General features: G+C 32.8%; 1 protein-coding gene across 1 annotated transcript; it reads right to left on the bottom strand.

The window, feature by feature from the left end:
* Positions 1 to 1175: 1175 nt before the first annotated feature.
* Positions 1176 to 21390, bottom strand: LOC137408083 (alpha-amylase A-like). Its single transcript, XM_068094476.1, has 11 exons — positions 21294 to 21390; positions 18836 to 19075; positions 17145 to 17352; positions 16344 to 16516; positions 14498 to 14696; positions 13725 to 13899; positions 12668 to 12765; positions 7692 to 7865; positions 4096 to 4327; positions 2187 to 2363; positions 1176 to 1239 (listed from the first exon to the last, which is right to left on the bottom strand). Exons 2-11 carry the CDS (start codon positions 18953 to 18955, stop codon positions 1176 to 1178), a joined length of 1620 nt encoding a protein of 539 aa, XP_067950577.1. The 5' UTR covers positions 18956 to 19075; positions 21294 to 21390.
* Positions 21391 to 23149: the final 1759 nt, after the last annotated feature.

Below are 23149 nucleotides of genomic sequence, written 5' to 3'. Positions count from 1 at the left end.
TCAATCTCTGTAGTTTGACTTTGATCATCATTGCATTACATTTATCCACAATTTGTTCTAGTAGAGATTTTGACTTGGATTCATTTTTAATAGGAGGAACTTTAGGTGCTAAATATGGGTTGGTTTAGTTTCATTATGCCTAAGTCAGCTGCCAATGGGAGGATTATATATGTAATTTATCAAGCTATAGAATATTGCCTACTTTTTGATTTTGTAAAACCCCTAAACGATCAGGGCTATCAGCAAAGATTTAAATACCATCATTCTTCCACAATGATGCTAAAAAACTTGAATGTCCAAAATTATAGCTGTCAAAGTGGCTAATAAAACCTTTGACGTTGTATTATAAAAAAGATTTTGACAACCTTCTTAATACTTTCCTGGAGTATAGGATTTCGCAGAAACAAATCGACCCGCAAAACAGTATTTTCTTGTTAAATCAGAAACTCATGGCAAGTATTTCATAATTAAAGCAATAGCTCATAGACAGTATTTGACAGTGAGGGCATCCATTTAAAATCAGCATTTCATAACAAGGACAGTAGGTCATAGCCACCACTCTATCACAAAGCTAGTATTTAAATATTTAGCATTCCACAGCATGAGCCAGTACTTTGCGATGATCAGTAGCAACTTTTAGCTAGTACTCTAGTTCAAGAGCCGAACTTAAGGTCAGTCTTATATAGCAATAGCAGTAAGGCATGGTTGGCACTCTATGGCCACATGGCATAATAAGGGTCTCTACAGCAACAGCAATGACTTACAACCAGTACTCTATAAAGATTCTTAGTCAGTAGTACACTGCAAGAGCAGTAGATCATAGTCAGAGTTCTGCTGCAATGGTATGCTGATAGTAATAGTCAGTACTTCATGGAAACACCAGCTACACAGAGCCAATACTCTGCACCAGAACTAGCAACTTAAGGTCAGTATATACTAGTTCTACTGACAGTGTTTATAAGTAAAAAGGAATAAGCAAGCAGCCATAAGGACAGTTAACCAGGGCTGCTCACGGCAAAAATAACTGTGTACGAGATGAGTGTGTGCTTGAGTGATGATTTATTTGTAAAGTCTATTCCAACGAAGTATTTAAAAACTGCAAACTATCCAAACCAATTGTGTCAAGTTTATTTATGTTTGCTAGTAGGTGATAAAACTGTCACCAACGCTTTTGTCTAGATCCTTTGCATGATACAGAAATTGCCTCTTCCCCATTCCACAACAGTCTTGTGTCCACATCTAAAAAGCAACAAAATTTCATTGTATTTTAAATATACATTTATATATATAAATATATATTTTAAATATATTGTAAATTTCATTTCATTCCTAATCAACTAACTGTTACATTGCTGGCATTTTGAAACTCGTGCTAAATTAGTCTTCTTTGTTAACCTTAAGCATAAGAGGCTTCTGCAGCCAATGCTGGTAAACTCTACTGGTAGTTCTACATAATTTTGGTTTCAACTCCCCTTTTAATTATGACACTAGACATAGTTTACTTGCCTGCCACCATTCTCTGGTCATTACTATTAGGAATATGTACAAGTATGAACAGATCATATATAAACTAAACTAAGTAAGCTGAGAGTTAAGTTTTAGTTTATTCCAGTAATTTTCCGAGTTCTAGAGATTGTAGATTGTACATGAAAACGTAACAGCAAAATTCAGTCTTTAGTAGAAACCAAACAAAATCTATACCTTTATAAAGCTCAATTACTAGAATTAGCTACTGCTAGCCAAATTTATACAGAGTAAAAGCTCTATTACACTTTTTTGTGGTGATAGAAAAGAGACGCTTGAGCTCAGTTGACATTTATAAGAAATCAAATCATTTAAAGAGCTTTGTAATAACCTGTAGGAGTAAATGCAAGTAGCGAGTAGGGAAAATAAAGTATATCTGAACAATAAGAACACACAAACATTAGTCAATACTCTAGCAAAAGGAAAAAACTGCCTTGTATAAAAACTAGTCATCAATCAAAAGAGCTTTGATGAACACACTGAATATAGATGAAAGGCCTTTTCTATCAAGCAACTGTCTGCTTATGATTACAACAAACCTATGCTTCTAAACAGCTTAGGCCCCCGTATTGTAGCTTTGTAGGCAAGTCTTTAGAAAGTCGCTAAAGTTCTGTTAATTTAAGCTATCCTATGAATCGCTATTTTATGAAAAAGGGTCATACTTTGCGACATGGTTTATTGGGTATTTTCCATAGCTAGTGGTTTCTCCCAGACACTTCTCTTGTCTCACATTGCTTTCATATCCATCTTTATTACTGTAGCCTTTAAACTCAAAGTAACCACCTGGTAACTTGGAGCAGTCCATTGTCACCTCCCACATCCAGTAATGGTCTCCAAAACTAAAAAGTGGTTTCACACAATCTCTAGGCTAGTAGACTTGAATGGTTTGGTAGTTCGCTTAAAATTAAGTTACACACAGCATTTTTTAGTTTTCCAGATAACATCGTATAAAAAATCTACAAAAATTCTAATCTAGCAAGCAAAATAAATGGGTGTTGACTAAAATAGCGTCTGATAGACTTCAAACAGATTTGATTAACTGTTTTAGTTATTTTCTTACGCAGTCTTGTTACAAACAAGTAGCAATAGCTGAGAACAAATTTTTTTTTAAGTCAGCATGGTAATTCTTAGGTTTGCCAAACAAATCTTAAAAAATACTATATTAGTATAGTATTTTCTAAATTCTATATCATGAAAATATTTTTTAAAGTAGATTTGAACCTTATTTAAGTTACTTTAAGAAATATGTATTTATTCTAATGCACTTATAAACTAAATCAATTTGCTGCCCTTTTAAAAAATGTCAAGGTTTAGGTTTGAGTTATACTTTGCTACAATCATATTAAAATGGTTTAAATTTTCTAAAAGCACCTTTTCTTTCTTTTGTAAGCTGCGAAATCATTTGCGTTAGCCAGTTTATACGTTGTATAAATAGCAAAACATGCATTTGATCATAGTTGTAGCAAACCTCAAATTATGGTTTACTTACATAAAATTAAAAAGTTTGCGAAAAATTCCATAGCAATTTGTTGTTCAATGTTAAACACAACAAATAGTACAATAATAGAAGACATATATTACAAGCAACAATTTAGAGCATCAGCCGACATTCATCAACAAGCTACCAACAGGTTTTTGTTAATATAACATGCATTGAGATGGCTTCATGAGTACAGAAAGACTATATACAAAATAATTGACTCTCTGAAGCAGACATTGAAGCTCTTGGCTTTTAAAAAACTTATCATTGAAATGAAGGCTAACTCATACCAAGTATTAAAGCTAGCCCGCATTGCTCTGATATTACTATAGTTGGTTCTAGAATGTTCCATTAATGCCAATAGTTTTAGTATTATTAAATAGTACCCCAGCAGCCGAGTTTGCCGCAGGTTACAGTTAGGTGTGTTTGTGGTGGCAGGAGACAGACAGGCTCAAAGCCAAGAAGGGCCTACACCGGGAGACCGCCAAGCCAAAACTAGGGGACCGGTCTGACCCAGCTGAGATTAAAGAAATGCTAACATAAGGAAAGACCGAGTCAGCCCTCGGTAGGACTACCTGGTCAGCTACCAATCGAGGAGATGATCAAGAATGGAGCCTATCACTCAGTTTTATATAAAAGGAGCGCAGATAAACCCAATGAAGCAGAGCATATGAACATCTCATAGCATGCAGTTAATCGTTGATTGTTGCATGCTCTAAACTGTATTATTTTTATGTTTGATAAATATATACAGCACCTGTTGAACTCAAGTGGTTTGGCTGCTAGTGAAGAAGTGAAGAGTCACGGCGCATCCTTTTCTTGCTAATGAACAACAAAAAGTAGCCATCTGCACAATTAGTATAAAATACCTACAGGTAGTTGATCGGTGCATTTCTTAGAGAGTTCATCTATCATGCAGAATGTTGTGAGTTCACATCTCGCGTGTAACTACATGTATTTTTCATTCCAACTTCTAACCGTGATGATGGGCAACAACAACTCATATCATAGAAAAGATTGCCTAATAACTTAAAATCTTAACACATGATCTGCTCTATATTACCCACATTTAACTTTAATGATAAGCTTACGTGTTTTCAGGAACATATTCATTGCTACCACTGTTACTGCTGGTCCAAAGCATAGGGGATCCTAAAGATTTTTCACCATTTCTCATTCCTTGTCCATTCTCAGCGCCATCCCAGCTCAACTCTGTGTCTCCTTGTGACCAATCTCTGTAGGCTTGGTACCACGCTTTCCTTTTCAGTGTTTGAAGGTTCATGTAAGGGTATTTGATAGGAATCGGCATATCTTTTCCATAGCCTGTAGAGAGACAAAAGAGCTTTATTTCAAAAATATTAGAATCCTCTGATTTTGCAACCTGTACACTATGGTAGTCCCGTAAATATGCATCTGTAGAACATACTCTGGTTTGAGTAAAGTCGAAGGTCATAAATTTTAGTCATTGTTCACTATTTGAGCAGTGTATAGCAAAATATAATCACCAGATAAAAATTTAAAACAACCAAAACTGACTGCCATTATGAAATGACAATCTAGCCGGGTGAGAAAAGTCTAAATTCAAACTTTTAAACAATTATATTAAAGTTGCTGGAACAAAAATTTGATTTGCTGAAAATTTATGATGTTTTTTCTAATGATAAAATGTTTACACCAACCACAGTTATTGCAGAATCTGTCTTGCATACTAAAAAACCTAATTAAATAAACTGGTCAGGAACAGTTAAATGACCAACATGTGACAAGTAAGTTTGTAATAGTAGTACTACATATATGGTATAAATATCTCAATACCTTTTTCATTTTATTTTTAATATATTTGATGAATTCACTTAATTTCAAAACAAAAAGCATTTTTTCTGTGTCCAGAAGCAGAAGAATACAACAATATTCGACATTTCTAAGCCAAAGTTTCTAATTTTTAAAGTAGGATTGAATGACTATAATTTCTATGAACTTAGAGTACTTCAGTGGCTAACAATAATTTGAAAAAATAGACCAACTGTTGAATCATGTCAAGCAGTGAGCATTTAATTTTACAGTGAACATCTATTTACAGTGAACATTTAATAACTTCTTTCAAATACAGGCTAGAAAAATGAGTCTACACATTTTTACAATGTTACAGAAAAAGTTTATCAAAAGCCCTCAATTTTATTAAGTTTTCTATATTTATACTATCTCTAAAATTTGTAAATTCACTTTGACAGTTTCAATTTAAAAAAAATTGGTTACGGTTCTGCCAACTTATATAATTACTACAATCAATAATAATTTCCTACAGAAGCAGTTTATAATCATTCATCATTCTTGAGCCTGAGTTGTAACCAGCTTACTTGTGCGTCCTGTTTATTGTGCAATCCCTTGACAAACTTTGACTAATATGGCCTGATATTAGCCATGAAAACAAATATTTAAAATAATAAATATATATATAAAATTGTAAACACTTTCAGTAGTGTACACAAACAGAACTCAAAACAAACAATAGAGATTCACAGAATATGCTACTCACCTCAACTAATTTGACCATATTGCAGCAATATATGTTTTAAATCATACAATGAAAAAAGATTGCGACCTTGTACAAAATTAAACATTCAAATGTTCAATCATAGTTTTTAAAACGCCAAAACTTTAGCATTTTTGTAAAAATTGTTTGCTTTTCTAACGGCAAGCAATCTAAAATGGCAAAAAGTGGAAATGGGTTGTTTGAGTAACTATTTTGATTACATTTCAAATTTTGATGAAAATGTCAAATTCACTTCATTTGATACTCTTTATTGCACCATTTTATATGGTTTCTGGCAAGAAATCATTACCAAAGTTGTATTTGCTGTTAACATACTAATAGAAGCTATTCCTAGCATCAGAATGTGCGGATACTTTTATGAAAAGATTCAGCGTCAGTGAATTAAACCAGTCTATGTATGTGTAAAGATTGCTACTCTATACCGCTGTAAAAAGACATTTACTCAATGGAACCATTGGACTATGCTCTACTGTAAGATATTTTATCACCTCAAAAGAAGTTTGAACATAAAGATCAGATGTATATTTATTTGGTAACAAAGTAAAAAGTGCTATATGTGTCATATTCATTAATGCGTCTCTATATATTTGATTTATTGGTTATCGTTACAATTTATTCTAAATCCTTTCTAGCTTGACTACAAAATCATCATCTGTAAGCATTAGTTGTTTATGAAAAATACTTCTCATCAAAATATTGCAATGAATTAACTTTTGTATCAAAGTAGTTATGAATATCCAAAGACAAATGTTAGCTACATATTCTTTGATGTATTTCAATACGTGCCTATAGCCTATCTATCAACTATAAGCATTAGTTAAAACCCCAATAACTTTTTCTAAAGAGTTTTCATACACGTATAAAAGTTTTTGTGCAATTGAAATCTTCACAACATAATTAGTCAGGGCTTTGATTTTATAATTTAATCCAATCTGGTGTAATGTAGTAAATATTTGGTGAAAATTTAAACAGATGAAGCAAGCAAATAGTATCGAAATCAGTGGGGTCAAATTTAAATTGATAATTATTAATATCCAGCTTTGCGCTCACTCAAGCTGTTTTTGTTTTCTTGTTATTAATTTAAAAATTTAAGATTAGAAATAAGGTATTCCCAGAATATGATACGCATTATGCGTTAAAATATATCACTAGTGTGATACGCTGGAATGGCCTTAGGCTAGACACATACAAGATTATTAGCAGTTAATTTTAATTATTAATATTGAAACATTACACTCATTAAAAATTTAAACATACTGTACTCATTTTTTTCATATTACTATAGAGATAAATTTTTTTAAATCTGTGCTGTAATTTAATGACAATTTATAAAAAACTGAGGTGCATTTGAGAGCTATTTAAAATTTCTCTATCCTTTGCATATACAGAATCTCAGGACTAAAAAAGATTTGGTAAGTTATGAAATTGAAAACTACTTTAATAACGATTAATCAGAAACTTCCTGAAAATCAACAAACGAGTAGAGCTGTATATGAGACATTACAATAGAGTAGCCAGTAGAGTTGTATATGAGACATTACAATAGAGTAGACAGTAGAGCTGTATATGAGACATTACAATAGAGTAGACAGTAGAGTTGTATATGAGACATTACAATAGAGTAGACAGTAGAGCTGTATATGAGACATTACAATAGAGTAGACAGTAGAGCTGTATATGAGACATTACAATAGAGTAAACAGTAGAGCTGTATATGAGACATTACAATAGAGTAGCCAGTAGAGCTGTATATGAGACATTACAATAGAGTAGACAGTAGAGCTGTATATGAGACATTACAATAGAGTAGACAGTAGAGCTGTATATGAGACATTACAATAGAGTAGACAGTAGAGCTGTACATGAGACATTGCAATAGAGTAGACAGTAGAGATGTATATGAGACATTACAATCAGCACAAAGTTTTCAAGGGCCCTCAGAGTTTTGACTTGTTGAACAACCACCAGTTGCAAAAAAGAACTTAACTGAGTCAATTAACTTACACAAAAATGGCTATAAACACTGAATCAAGGCTGAATACCTTTTGGTGATAAATGAATGGTGGTTGGTTTGAATTGTCCTGTTTGCATGTTAACTGTGGTTGTCTGCTTATCTTACTGGTAAAATCTTACCTCCTCTAATGAACACCTTTTCACCATAACTTGTTATTTTTCTAATGAACACGATGGTGTTTTCCTCATTGCTCGGAGATGTGGTTATATTAGCAGGCTGAGAAGAAGTTGTTCCCGCAATGGAATTGTTGGAGAAACTTACTGGCAAAGCTGATCCATTTGAGACTTTGGAACCTGTATAAAAAGTGCTCTACTATAATATCAAATTTAGACAAATTTTCAGGTTGTCTGAATTGATATAGTAAAATTTTGCATAGTTTTATTGCTGCATACATTTCTCAATAAAAAATTAGTAATATTTTTTAGATTTATTAAAAGTAAAATTTGAGAATGTTTTATAACGTCGAGGTCATTTTGGCAGACATTTTACGATGTAAGTGAATATCCTTCAGGTGAATGAATATTTTATCAATATCAGATGATAATTTAAAGTCAACAAACATCTACACATTGATTTGACTTATTCTCATTACTTTTGTATTAATCTAAAGATAATCTTGACAAATAAAAAATAAGTGACAACGGTTTTAGTCAGAAAAACATTTGATTAATTTAAAATGATTTCTATAACAATGTCTTGTGATGTCGATTTGAGTTCGAATGCTCAAGCTAGCTTAGAAATGCAAAGAATCAAAGTATTTCAAAATTTTAGTATGCGTAGATAGAAAAGAATTCAAAGTTTTTGTATAAAAATTATTTATTATTTAACCATATTTGTATCTACTCTATATGTTATGACTTCAACCAACTTTTTGAACTGGGGTATGTTAGAAAAGTGGTTAACTTTTTTATTTTGAAGAATGATTCTAAAATGATAAACATGTAAGAGTCTGCAGCCTCAATGCGAGTAATTAGAAAAGCGCTACTACTAACTGGTTTTTTAATTTAACAAATCAATTAAAAAATATCAAGGTTTGAAATTATCACACTTTTAGAAAAATCTGTTAAGAATAAAAACCATTTATAATTAACAATTAAATGATAAATTAAATTAATCCATTAAAGGATCAATTAAAGTTACAAGTTATTTGATTGATAACAATAAAATAATGATATTTTAGTTTTCAGCAAGGATTTTTACATTAGAACTAAAAAAAAGTTAGTTTTTGAGACCTAGAAATTTTCTGTGTAAACTCCAAGCTGTAACATTAGGTAGAAGTATTTTGGCAAAACATATTGTATGATAGACGATATCAATGTTGACGGTTAGCCAATGTGAACATTAGACAAAATAGCTTTCGTTGGCTGCCATTATAAATTTTCTCCATTTAGTTGCCATGTTATATCATTATGTCACCCAATGTAATAATGCAAATAATTACAATGCAAGGTTGAGGCAGAATGAATTATAGCCAAAAAATCTCAGCAGTGTAATCATATGTCCTTCATTAATTTTGGAACGTTGCTTATAGAATTTCACCAAGCGGTTAGTGAGCAAATCTTGCAGTGTTCTTTACCAGAAAACTTTTACTTGACACAAACAAGAAAAGTTAACAAATTATATGAAAATTTGCTTTTCTCAGAAGTCATCTGTCTGAAGCCTACTAACACATTTTCTACTTTCATGAAAAAAAGATTTAAAATGGACCATATTCCGATTATTTAGTTCATCAAATAGTTAATATAATTGCCTTGCAACTATTTTTAATGAACATTTGCAAAAACGGCAACTATTTTTTCAGTTTAATGATTTCAAAATGTGCATAAAGTCTGGTGTTCAGTCGTGCTTAAACATAAATAGTAGTGAAACTTAAATCTCTAGTTTTATTTACTTTATCAATGCAATAAAAATTGTGATGTCAGTTAGCATCTAATAACCTAGTACTAAAAAGGAAAATTCAATCATTTAAAATTAAGTTAAGATTTAAAAAGTAGAAAGAATTGCTTTTATCAATGCAATAAAAATTGTGATGTCAGTTAGCATCTAATAACCTAGTATTAAAAAGTAAAACTTAATCATTTCAAATTAGGTTAATATTTAAAAAGTAGAATGTTAACGATTAATGATGGAATAACAGAACAGGCCATTGCTGACTCAACCATTATCAAAAAGGTCTTTGATTGGCTGGCTGTTTACAGCAGTGAACAGATATATAAAAAATATATATCGATCTATATAACAGTATTTCTTACAAACTTGAGCAGTACAATGATCAAATCCGTCATCACTATGCGTGTATTTTGGTAAAAATAGCGCCCACTGTTATACATTAATATCGAATGAAAAACTCTGTAAGAGATGAGTTCAGCATCTGATAGCAAATACATTGTAGCATACCAATTCTATATTGTACATGAAGATATTATTTTAATTTCCATATTGAACATACACTCTATATACATTCTATGTGTATTATAGCTCTCAAAGCTTGTCTGTCCTTCAGTATGTCCAGCTATAGCTATTAAAATTTTGGAATTAAGATCTCACATCCTTCAGGGTTTGAGCTCACAAAGATTGCTACTGCAGGTTTGTAATCCAATTGTCTAACCACAAGCCTATGAGGGCTCTTACGGTTTATAGTTTTTACTCTATACTGTATACACACTTTCCCAAATTTCACAACTTAAATGGCGTATTAATTGAAACTTTATTAACTCTATGAAACAGGATGCTTTTTTATGTTTTCGTGAACTTCTATTTCCTGTTTTTTATAAGGTTCAATTGCTAAATCAAGGTCAAGGTCAATACTTTTCAAGCGAGCAATTGTATTATCTTCAGTAGGAATACTCTCGACATGCTCTCTTCATTCGGTCAGACAAAGACAGTCCGCTATCTCAGTCTTATATTTGTACCAGTATCGAGAGGTTGTAGTGTCATATTCAAAGTTTTAATGGACAGCTTCTGCTGGAGCTGTAACCTTTTTTATACACACACTTCTATGCAAGAATTTTTATTATTAATTCAACACTTTCAAGATTTTTATTTTTTCTCATTTTGTATTAATTGTATCATTACCAAATCATCTTTTATTGTAATCGTAGCAAAACAAGCTTAATTTAGCTATTATACGCTAATTGTTTAACATTTACATTTAAACACTTTTATAGTTGTCTATTTTTGTTTTTTAATTTATTTGATCTGCACAAAACATTTGTCTCGTGATATAAAGTTTGAAAGCTACAGTTGTTTAACAAAGCTTAAAATCCTTTACAGTTGTTTTATTTTTTCTCTCTATTCATTTAAACTGCTCAAAACACTTTTCTCAAGATATGAAGTTTAAAAGTTAAAACGGTAACTGTTGTAATATGTTAAATAAAAATAAGTTTTCTATGCAAAAACTTTTATTACCCAGGCAATCCCAGACAATCAGCTAGTATAATATATAAAATATTACTATAACATAGGCTATAGCATATTATACATGTACATAACATTATATATAATACTATATTCATAATGTATATGGTATTGTATTTAATATCTAAATATTATATTATTTTATGATATTATATATATTATGTATAACATCTTACACATTATACATGCATAACATAATCCCACGACCTAACACGAGCGAAGCGATTGGTTGGGAGATTTATGATAAATGCACATGTGCGCACAACTCCCGAAAATTATTCATCAACAATGAGACGAACCCTTGTCTCAAAATTTCGTCAACAAATTTAACCATCGTTTTGTAGAGTTGTTAAAGTATAATAACGATACAAAACACATATAAGCCTATTTAAATATGTTACCAAGTCTTTGTAAACCGTCGACATTATCTTAAAACTTACCGATCTGATGGGATTATACACAAATAGACAGATTTATTTGGATGAAAATCGTTATTAAAACTTGCTAAGCCTCACTTTTATCAAAGTCAAGGCCGGAAATTGAAACGCCGAGCGACAGAGAAGAGAACGATTAAGTCGTGCGCATTTCACGAAAAAATAACATGCACATTTCACCAGTCTATAGCATTGTCGAAATGCCGAAGGTTTCTGTAATTAACGTAGGAGTACAGAAATCGTTTCATTTTTGCCAATTTCAAAGTAACTGACATTTTAGACACATTTGAGTACTTTGGTATTCTAACTGATGTCCAATGCAGTGAAAGTAAAGGAAATGACGATGATATTTTTTTCTAAAGATTCTTATGAGATTATTACGATATTTAATTATAAGTTTGGATATTCTTCTTGATACTTCTTGATATTGTTAGCTATGACGTTTTGAAATGTAAACAAAATTGTGCATTGGTTTTCTATTATTACTGTATTACTATTACTAAGTTTGGATATTCTTTTTGATACTTCTTGATATGGTTAGCTATGATGTTTTTAAATGTAAACAAAATTGTGCATTGGTTTTCCATTATTACTGTATTACTATATTAATAATATTGGTTATTCTAATAATATCAGTGCATTTTACTTCTAATATTGCATTTCTCCTATTGCAGGGGGGAGAGATATAAACATTTAATCTTTTCCTTTCATTATTGCTGTTTGTTGTATATAATAACACCCACACCCACTACATTACAGCTACCATTGCAGTTATCCTATTGCACTACAGTGCCATTTGACTGCTAATATTGCATTTCTCAACCATCAGTACCCTTTCTTTTTTCCAATATCACTTTGGTCGTGGGCTGTATGACAGTGGAATTTCTAGTATAATGATTTATAGTAGTATATGATATATAATATACATTATATATATTAAATACCATATATAATTGTCGTAATATATTATTATGAGCATATTGTTATGTTAACAGTTTCTTAGTATAAAATAAAACCAAATGAAAATTATTTGCGTATCTGGTCATCTATAAAGCATGACCACTGTAAGATTTAGTTTATGCTGTGTATATCATTATAGCTTATATTGTTGAATTAGATGTCACAAATTTTTCATGCAAATAAAACTAGGTTCATCTATTTAAGGGTTGCAAATGTTACCTCTCACAAAAATGCATTAAATCAAAAAGATATGAAGGTAAAAATACTGCTCTAACTAAACTCACCAAGATGGAAAGCTATTATTGGGTCCTGAGATGATCCATCTATGAATAATTTAGCCTTAGAGTCAGATTCAACAGCTATGGTCATTCCTGTACAGGTTCTATAAAACATCAAAAAGAAAAGGTACAGAGAAGAAATATAGAAAACTTTTTTAAAGTTTTACGAAAATCAAAAAAAATTATAAAACTACTGAGTGAAACTGCAAATAAACCAAAACATAGTCAAACTTCTAAACTTGAGTAAAGCCCAAGTTCTTGAACAGCTTAAAATACTCTGTAGTACATGTAAAACAAAGATTTTTCAAAAAGATTTGTTGATAACTGTACAAATCTATAAGATAAAGATTTTGACAATATACTCTGTAGAACACTTTTTATTGCCTATATATGTACATGTACTCTTTATGTTAACTGAAGCCAAATTTTTTTTGTTCCATAGGATAGTTTTTCTATGATCTATTTTTGGCAAGTTCTTTTTTAAAAACTTGAACCTTACATCAACATAGTGTCTTCATAGAGAGGAAATAGTTATTAATTTTTATGATACTAAAAAATTATGTAAGACTTAATTACAAATTCTCCTAACAGTCACTTGTGACAAGCAGAATCATTGAGCCAGTATTATCCGAACTAATGCCATGTAAAGCTCTCTTTTGACAGTCTTAAAGGTTGCTTTAGCAAAAGTTTTTAGGTCAAATCATACATCACTAGCATATTCTTGAATAATTAATTATATTTTTTTTACAATTATCAGTTCAAGTTTCATGACTTTCCAGTATTCATCAAAACCATTTTGTGATGAAGGCGAGTCATCAGTGACCAATACAGCACTTTTATCCCTATGACTTTGCACCGAAATTAATCTAACTTATTTGAAAAGAATTTAACACTGGACTGATAGCTGATGAGAACTCACACATGTTGCCAACACCTGGCATTTCATAAAGTGTTATCAGAGAGGTCAGAAGTTATTAAAAGGAAGAGTGGTTTGCCTAAGGCTCTGTAAGATTCATCAAAATTGAGTACATGATGCTACCTCTATGAGTGCTTATATACCAACCCATTAAGCAGATCTCCACTGATGATATCACAGTACTGCCCAGCAGGAAGTCCAGTAGTAACAGAAGTTTGCATAATGCCGTCATAATTATTAAATGCTATGAATGCAACACTGCCACGACTATAGGCTATTTGATTGTTTCCATTTGACCACCAGTTCTCTACCGGAGTGTTGCCTAGAATAATTGATAATAACTGTTATTATACTTAGACAGAACAAATTGAAATGTTAGCCGACTCCTCCCTTTGTTCACCTCTCACTCACCCTTCACCTACCATATCTTTCTCCTTAATAAAAACTCACGTATCTTTTTGCTCACAAAATCAGCCTGTTTCCTCACCATCTCATAAATCTGATTGTTCTTTAGCTCAAACTGCAACTCACCTATAAAGCTACTTCTTGTTCACTAGTTTACTAACCTGAACCCTAACTTATAAATCCCTATCACATCTGCTCATTTCTCTGTCAATCGTCTCCTCATTCATTTGTTTACTTTCTTGATCCCGTAACAACTAACTCACTTCCTTTATCACTCTCACTCAACTCTTCAACTACATGCTAACTCACCTACTAACCTGTTTTCCTACTCTCACTTACTATGCAACTCATTTTCCTCGTCAATTCAATCACACTCTCACTCATTTGTTTCTTTACCTCCTCACCCATCCTTCCGCTAATCTTCATATTTACACCCTTACTCCTCTTTGCACTTTTCATCTCATTAATGCCTGTCATAGCCTGTTTTGCAATTGCACTGTACCGCATGGCTGTACCTGCTTGGTTTCGCCATTCAACCATGTTGGTGATTTGCCTCCACCTGTGCTCGCAAATCCAGCCATTTTCACAGAGACCAGCTTGATTGGGGCTTGCGGGTGGAGGACCTGCCCAGTCGTCTTTAAAGTCGTAGCTGCTCATGATTCTGGGTACACCATATGGCCAGGACAGCATGAATGCAGTAGCCATCTTGTACTCCTTTAAACGAATTATCAAATGTTGTGGCCTCATTAGCTCACCTGCCTTTAGTCGTTTTATTAATGCTAGTACACGGGCAGTTCTGCGCACCTTGAGAGATTGCCATATGAAATAACTACATGCACAATTATTCTTAGATGTGAAATGGTGGCACAGATGATAGCGTGTTTAGGTGGAAATTTTTATGAGCTAATTAGAGCAAAAAAAATAAAAATTAGAGAAATCAACCAGGTCCTTGAGAATTGTACCTTATAAACGTACCATATAATACCAGTGAGAAGACAAGATCCATTGGTGGTAAAAAAAGGTGAATAATGTATGAGTGATTTATATTACAGTGTTTTGTGTAGGGAAATTGAAAGAGAATTGTACCTTATAAACGTACCAAGTTGAAAGTTGAAAGAGAAGGAATAAGGAGAAAGGCTAGTAATAATAATATAGGATAACAATCTTGAAAAGACAATCAAAGTCAGGGCACCAAATTTAATACAAATCAACAAAAAAACAACAGAGTGTCAAATTATTATCCCAGAAGACACCAGAGTGGAGAGGAAAGAATATGAAAATAAGGAGAAGTATAAAGAACAGGGATTTGAGCTTCGAAGGCTGTGGTATGTCCAACCAAAAGTGTTTCCTATAGTGATGGGAGCGCTTGAAACAATATGCAGTCAGCTTATCTCAAAAACAACAGTGTCAAATTATTATCCCAGGAGATACCAGAATAGAGAGAAAAGAGGATGAAAAATGGGAGAATCATAAAAATTTGAGCTTTGAAGGCTGTAGAGTGTCCAACCAAACGTTATACCTATAGTGGTTGGAGAGCTTAGAACAATATCCACTCAGTTTAGCTCATATCTCACTGAGCTTGGCCCTGAACTGTCTTTTGAAACAATTTAGAATACAGAGCTACTAGGAGCTGTCGGGATTCTAAGGAAGACTTTTCAGTAGAGAAAATCCTTAAAATTATAGTTTTTTGGTTCTAAGCTAAGGCCTAGGCTCACTTACTACCAACTATTTAGTTGTGAAGACAGTTTCTATATAATAATTATTATTATAATCATTGTTATTATTATTATATAGAAACTGTCAGTAGGTGAGCCCATGTGCAAGTGAGTAATAGTAAGTGAGCCCAGGGCTTGGCTTAAAGCCAATGGGTTATCATTTTAATGAGTTTTCTACTGAAAAGTCTTTAATCGGATTTTGGATGATAATAACTATTATTATTATTATTATTATTATAACAATAGTACTAACAATAATTTGGTTGATTGAACAAATTTTGAATTGTGAAGAAAATTTGACACATGAAAGCTTGTCAATAAAACTGTTGTATCTTTTCAGACAGTTGAAGTCATTAGGATCACAAAACATCATTTGAGCCAGTTGCAAAGTCTTATAGTGTTTTATAATATTCATCGTTTTTGTAGTCTTGCCTTCAAAAATTCAAGAGTTTTTACACAATTGCTTATCTTTGTTAAGTGTTATTAAGTGCCCGAAACTGTCTTTTACCATCTCTAACAGTTGAGAAACAATTTTTTTAATATCTATTCAAAGTAAAATAGGCCAGTAAAACACATTTTGCTTCCGGAGTGTTGTGTACATATAATGACATAATAACATTACACATATTTAGGATATTCTGCTTACCCGAGATTGCTTGAAAGTAATGGAATGTCCATTACCAGGTGCTTCTCTTTGTTTGTTTTGGTCATCAACAAATACCAAAGCATCTTCATTTGATAACATCATCCATGATTGCACATTTGATAAAGTGTTCAAAGTTAAACGGCCTGCCAGAAATGTCTCTGCCATCTTTTTACCTTACAAAGAGTTGAATATATCAACTGTTAAAAAACTTATAAGGCTAAGGATTAGTGTCAAAAATTCACACACATTAACCTGTGTTACTAAGATTGTTGGCATAATGAGCAGCTTGCTATGTTTTTGTTACCAAAGAGAAACTCTGTAACTCTTCCAAGGCCACTGTAGTCGTTAGAAGTGATGGCTTCACTATTTGAGTAGCTGATGACATCCTGGAAAACGAATGGAGTTTCACCACTCTTCGTTTGTTTAGTCGCTTGTAGCACTGCATCTAGATCTCCAGGCCAAATATGTTTAGCAGCGTCTATCCTATAGCCTGAAATTTTTAATAATTATTAAATCTTTTTCTAAATATTGCTATATTCCTGGGTAAAAATTGCTTATTAAATGCTCTTGAAACATGAACAGATCTTTTTTCTTAATTACTGTAACCTCTAAATAAAGAAATGGTCAGACAATAAGAACAGATTTACTAGCAGTTCAGGTTGGTAAGATTTACAGAAGGTAAGAGTTGAGCTGTCCTAATTTTTTTAACAGAAACTGCAAAGAGGTTTCAACAAACCTAAAAGAAGTTATTAATAATTTGAAATTTATTTAAGCGGCAACAAGTAATAGAATAACACTTACCATCAGCTCCTATGTCTAATATATCATCGAAGTAATCTACAATCTTCTGTCGAACATAGGGGCTGCCACCTTCCAAGTCAAGCAAACCCAACAGATCACAGTTTCGTACCTCATTTGGATCATTGTAGTTCTCAATGTTACCACTTGCACTCTTGCACCTTCTACCAAAGTCGTTAGGGCCGTAAGGTACTCCTCTAAAGTATTTTCCCTAAATACGACAATAAAGAGTAAGTTGTTAGGTCCATAAGGTACCTCACTAAAGTATTTTCCCTAAAGGCGACAATAAAGAGTAAGTCATTAGGTCCATAAGGTATTCCTCTAAAGTATTTTCCCTAAAGACGACAATAAAGAGTAAGTCATTAGGGCCGTAAGGTATTCCTCTAAATTATTTTCCCTAAAAACAAAAATAAAGAGTAAGTCGTTAGGTCCGTAAGGTACTCCTCTAAACTATTTTCCCTAAAGACGACAACAAAGAGTAAGTCGTTAGGTCCGTAAGGTACTCCTTGAAAGTATTTTCCCTAAATATGACAATACAGAGTAAGTCGCTAGGGCCGTAAGGTACTTCACTGAAGTATTTTCTTTAAAGACGTCAATATGATTAGTAACTCTAAAAGTTCTCATGATCGTTGTATCAATCGAAAATCAGAGTCTAACAAAAGATATTTGTGATTTTATATAGCGTCTGATGGTCATAATGCAGCAATTTTTGTTGCAAAAACTTCTGGTCAGATATGTCTAATTCAGCATTTGTTTGGCTAAAATAAAATATCGGTTTTCAGCCAATTTGCACAATTATTACTTGCTGGAGCTGAAAAATACATACCAACTACAATAACCACAACTGAATGATTAAATATTGCTAGTACACACTTATTATAAATATTTCTTGCATAGATACTACACGGTAAAATGTCAATGCGCTGTTTTAAAACAATAGCTTTATGGAAATGTTCATTATCATATAAAGTATAGCACTTCTGATTAGGTATTAATAGTTTGTAAAAAAAGTCCCACAATGGAACATACGGTCAATCACTAACGCCTGAATGACTAAAAATAGTGATATGAGTTTAATATGTTAGTAGGATCTGCCTGTACTGAGCGCATATGAATGGAAGAAAAAATAAGCTGAAATACTCTGAAAACTGGTTCACACTTTCGACAAAAGCTCCAAAGCGACGTATCATAATATTTGAAAATTGTTAGACTGAATTGCTAAACTTGATTTAATGCTGAGCTAGTCAGTAACCAGTAAAACTGGAATTCATTGTAGCCAATAGAAGTAGTAAACAATCACAACGTACAATATAAAAAAGAAGACAAAAGAGACTATTGGAATATTGTCAATAATACATTTCATCAGCTAAATAACCAATTTTGTTACTAAAAACTGCTTTAAAATAATCTTCACGCAGTAAAAAAGAGTTTTGCAATAACTGACAAGTATTAGAATGTCTTTAACACCAAACTGCTGCATCAACAGATGCGTTGTCGATTATGAACAAGGTTATTCACATAAAACTGTACTTTACTTTTATAAACTTGAGTAATGAAAATTGTAAGAGTGACAGAAATGACAGCGTAAATTTAACAGTAGAAAAGTTTGCTAAGCTGACTTGATATTATATAAATAAAATTATAGCTAAATGGTAAATGCCGATAAAAGTTATACAGTCAGCATGAACACTCACCCTGCTATCATATTGACTTCCATCGCTGCCAACACCTGAACCAGCATCTGCTGCTGTCATGTGATTGATAACGGCATCTATGTAGACTTTTACACCTGCAGCATTGCATCTGGTCACCATGTCCTTGAACTCTACTCGGTTTCCAGAAGCACTTCCCAATTTGTAACTGACTGGCTGGTACCTTTCCCACCATGGCCTGTATGGGTTGGTAACCACTCTATGTTCATTCGGAGGAGACACCTACAGTAATGTTAATGTAGTGAGTTTTTAAAATAAACTTGCACAAAAATTTCATAGATTCTGTCGGAAAGTATTGATATTTTTTATCATTCGTGATTGTTTTTGATGCATTAGGTGATTAGACTGCCAGGATGTTTCTAGATTAAAATCTATAAAATTTGAACATGGCTATTACTCTAAAAAAAATGTGTGAAATGATGTCCCTAGTTGTTTTCGTCCTGGTATTTGATATCGGCTATTGCGTTCAAATTGAAATGTTATAAGTATATAGACCTCATAATCGCACTTTAATAGACCTGAGCATTTAATCGCAATCAAGTTTTATTGATTTTAAATCTTGAAACATCCTGGGAACTGGATGACCTCAAACATCAAAAACAATTGCAAACAATATAAACAAAAACTATATATTTACATCAAATGTAACTATATAGTTTTTGTTTGTTTATAGATATATACATATATATATACATATATATATATATTAAGATATAGAAGAAGGGTACAAGTACTTGGGGATTATGCAAAGCAACATCAACCACAAAGCCGAGGTACGTCACAAAGCCATTACTGAATACAGGAAACACTTTCGGCAGGTCCTACAGAGCCAGCTCAATGCCAAGAACCAAGTCGTGGCAATAAACACCTACGCACTGCCAATAATAAGATATCCAGCAGGCATAATAAAGTGGACTGAGGAAGCCATCAAGGAAACAGATATAGTAACTCGTAAACTGCTGACCATGCATGGAGCATTCCACCCAAAATCTGATACTACTAGATTGTATCTCGATAGGAAAGATGGCGGTAGGGAACTCAAAAGTGTACAGCAGACAGTGAAAGCGGAAGAGCAAAGCATCAAAGTCTATGCAGCCTCCATGGCCACTTCAGACAAGTTGCTAGCTGAATTTCAATCGGCTGCTCTTAAAATGGACCTTCGCCCTGATGATGAGGAAATTGGCTGGCACACGAAACCTCTTCATGGTGCTTACCACCGACAAATATCTAAGGTTGGCGATCTTCACCAGACATATATGTGGCTGAACAAAGGAAACCTAACGGCAAATACAGAGTCGCTAATCATGGCAGCCCAGGAGCAAGGGCTCCCAACAAGGCAACTCCAAACAAAGATCTATCACACTAGAGACAATCCTAGATGCAGACTGTGCAAAGATGCGCCTGAGACCATCCAACACATCATCAGTGGATGCAAGCAGCTAGCAGGAAACGCATACACTGAACGGCATAACCATGTCGCAGGTGTCGTGTATAGAAGTCTATGTGACGAGTATGGCCTTAATAAACCACAACACTGGTGGGAAGCTCCTGGTAAGGTCAATGAAAATGACCGCACTAAGATCCTCTGGGACTTCTACATCCGGACTGACAAGCATGCCTTGGCAAACCAACCAGATATAGTGGTGGTGGACAAGGAGAACAAGAGGGCTACTATAGTAGATATAGCAGTGCCCAATGACTACAATATAGCCAGCAAAGAAAAAGAAAAGGTAGAGAAATCTCTCCCTCTTGGAGAAGAGATTGAAAAATGCTGGGATGTAAGAACAACTGTAATCCCAGTAGTCATTGGGGCACTGGGTGCAATAACACCGGCACATAAAATGTGGCTTGCCCAGATACCAACAGCAATCAACTCAGATGAGTTGCAAAAAAGTTCGCTATTGGGAACAGCTAAGATCTTGAGGCGAGTGCTCAAACTCCCAGGTCTCTGGTAGGAGACCCGAGTTAGAGCAGAAACTACCACCCATACGGGTTAACCAGGGTGAGAAAACAATTTTTATATATATATATATATTTATATATATAATATATATAAAACAATTTTCTGCTGTGGGAATTGCCCGAAACAAATTTGTAGCACAATTACTAAAAGTTTACTTTCTTCTCAATATTTTTTTAAATATATATACGTGTATATATGTATATATATATATATATATATATACATATATATGTATATATACATATATATATATACATGTATATATATGTATATATATACATATATACATATATGTATGTATATATACATATATATATTCATGTATATATGTATATATATACATGTATATATACGAGTGATTCCATCATCAAACCATAAAGATAAATGATAAGTAGTGTTCTCTCACAAATATTCTTCTCCTAGAAACGTTGCTTTCGTAGAAAAGTAAAACAAAATATGCTTAGATACTAAGCTTACCTGTACGCCGCAGAAACCTTTTGGCCCAAGGAAGTTTTCACACTCCTCAGCAATGTCTTTCCATCGCCATGAGAAAAGTTGAACCAAAACTTTTCCAGGTCTAGACGAGTCGCAGTGTGGTGTTTTTCGAAGATCATTTAATGCCAGCGCAAATAAATTACTTGTGAAAAGCAAAAGCGAAATTCCGATATATCCTTTCATTTTTCTGTCACTGAGCCTTCTAGAATGCCTTTTCTTTAAGTGCTTCTCGTCAGGTCAATATGTGAAAACTGCCATCTGTCTTGATTAGCTTATCTTTTTAAGTAAAGACTTCCTCGACGCACAAGCTTTCAATTTTAGATGCACATTGGTAAACCCTAACGATCCAAAATTAATAGTCAATGGGAAAAAACACTATTCTAATATCATTTGAAATCTGTAGTATGTATAAGACCCAATGATATCACATTATTTTAGTGTTTTATAAAACTAATTCAATGCTTCTGTTTAAACTCAAAATTTAAAATAAGACAGATTGGCTAAACACATAAATTGCATTTTTAAACAAAAACATTCTTGCAAGGCATTCAGATAAACGTAGTAATAGCAGTTAGAGGGCTGAAAACCATGAGATGCTGATAAGAGTTTAAATGCAAAGAAAAGGGTACGATATTTACTTAAGATTTAATGTTTTGTCATGCATATGTTATAGGTAGAATCTATACATGACATGTCATATACATGACATGTCATATACATAACATGTCATGTACATGTCATGTATATGACATGTAAATGACATGTCATATACATGTATATGATATGACATGACATGTCATGTCATATACAGACATGTCATGTATATGACATGTCTGTATATGAAATTTCATGTATATGACCAGAACTTTTTTGGAACATGTCATATACTGTACATGATGTGTCATGTATATGATACAACGTGAACTCTTTTGGGACATGTCACTACTAGAAGAGAATTTTCAATCATTCACAATTATGTTTTACAAGTTAAAAAGATAAAACCAATCTGGATTAAATCCCGCAGATATGTGTACTATTCAGTCAAAAAAATTGAGGGTATTAAAAAAAATCTTATTGACAGATACAAAAGTACATATAATAGATGAATTGCAAAAAAAGCATTATCTGAAGGAATCACAATTCTAAAGTTTAAATTATTTATTCAAAATTATAACTCTGAAGAACTAGCAGCAGACATAAATGGCAATTGGTTAACAACGACTTCAGGGAATTAAATACTAAAAAAATTAAATATTAGCTGAAGTTTTTTCTGTTTAAGCTTGATACTTTTTATAACATAGTCGGCTTTTAGCAGTAATGATTAACAACCAATTCTACAAAACAACAAACTGCATGATTCTTCGCTTGCAGATTTACCAAATTTAAACGTTGCAAAAATGCAACAAATGGACTAGAACAAGCTGTACAGTAACCCTTGAGTATTCAGTTTTACTAATTTGAAACCAAGAATTATTCATATCACTAGCCTCATTCTTGATGTTTAGCATTATTGACACAACAATATTAAACATATTCCTCGTTTAATCAATCAGGCAGTGTTGCCTTACACAATGCAGCATTGTCACAGTTACGCACATTTTATTAGTAAATATTTTCTTTTTATTTAAAAAACAAATGTAGTTCGTGAGCAGGTTAGCAACATGGCAATTAATTAGAAGCCAAATTTGTTCAAAACTAGGTATCCCTTGAAAATCTTGTAAAATAAAATAATCGGTGTATATTTTGTAGAAGCGCTTGAGAGGTAGAGTTTTCTTCTCAAATATAATAATAGAATATCAAAAGGCGACAATTTGAAATTGAATTGGATTCAACTTCAA

This window comes from Watersipora subatra, chromosome 11 (genome assembly GCF_963576615.1).
Source record: "Watersipora subatra chromosome 11, tzWatSuba1.1, whole genome shotgun sequence".
Classification (NCBI taxonomy): Eukaryota; Metazoa; Bryozoa; class Gymnolaemata; order Cheilostomatida; family Watersiporidae; genus Watersipora; species Watersipora subatra.
Note: the sequence above shows the minus strand (reverse complement) of the source record. Positions and strands in the feature narration are given on the sequence as shown.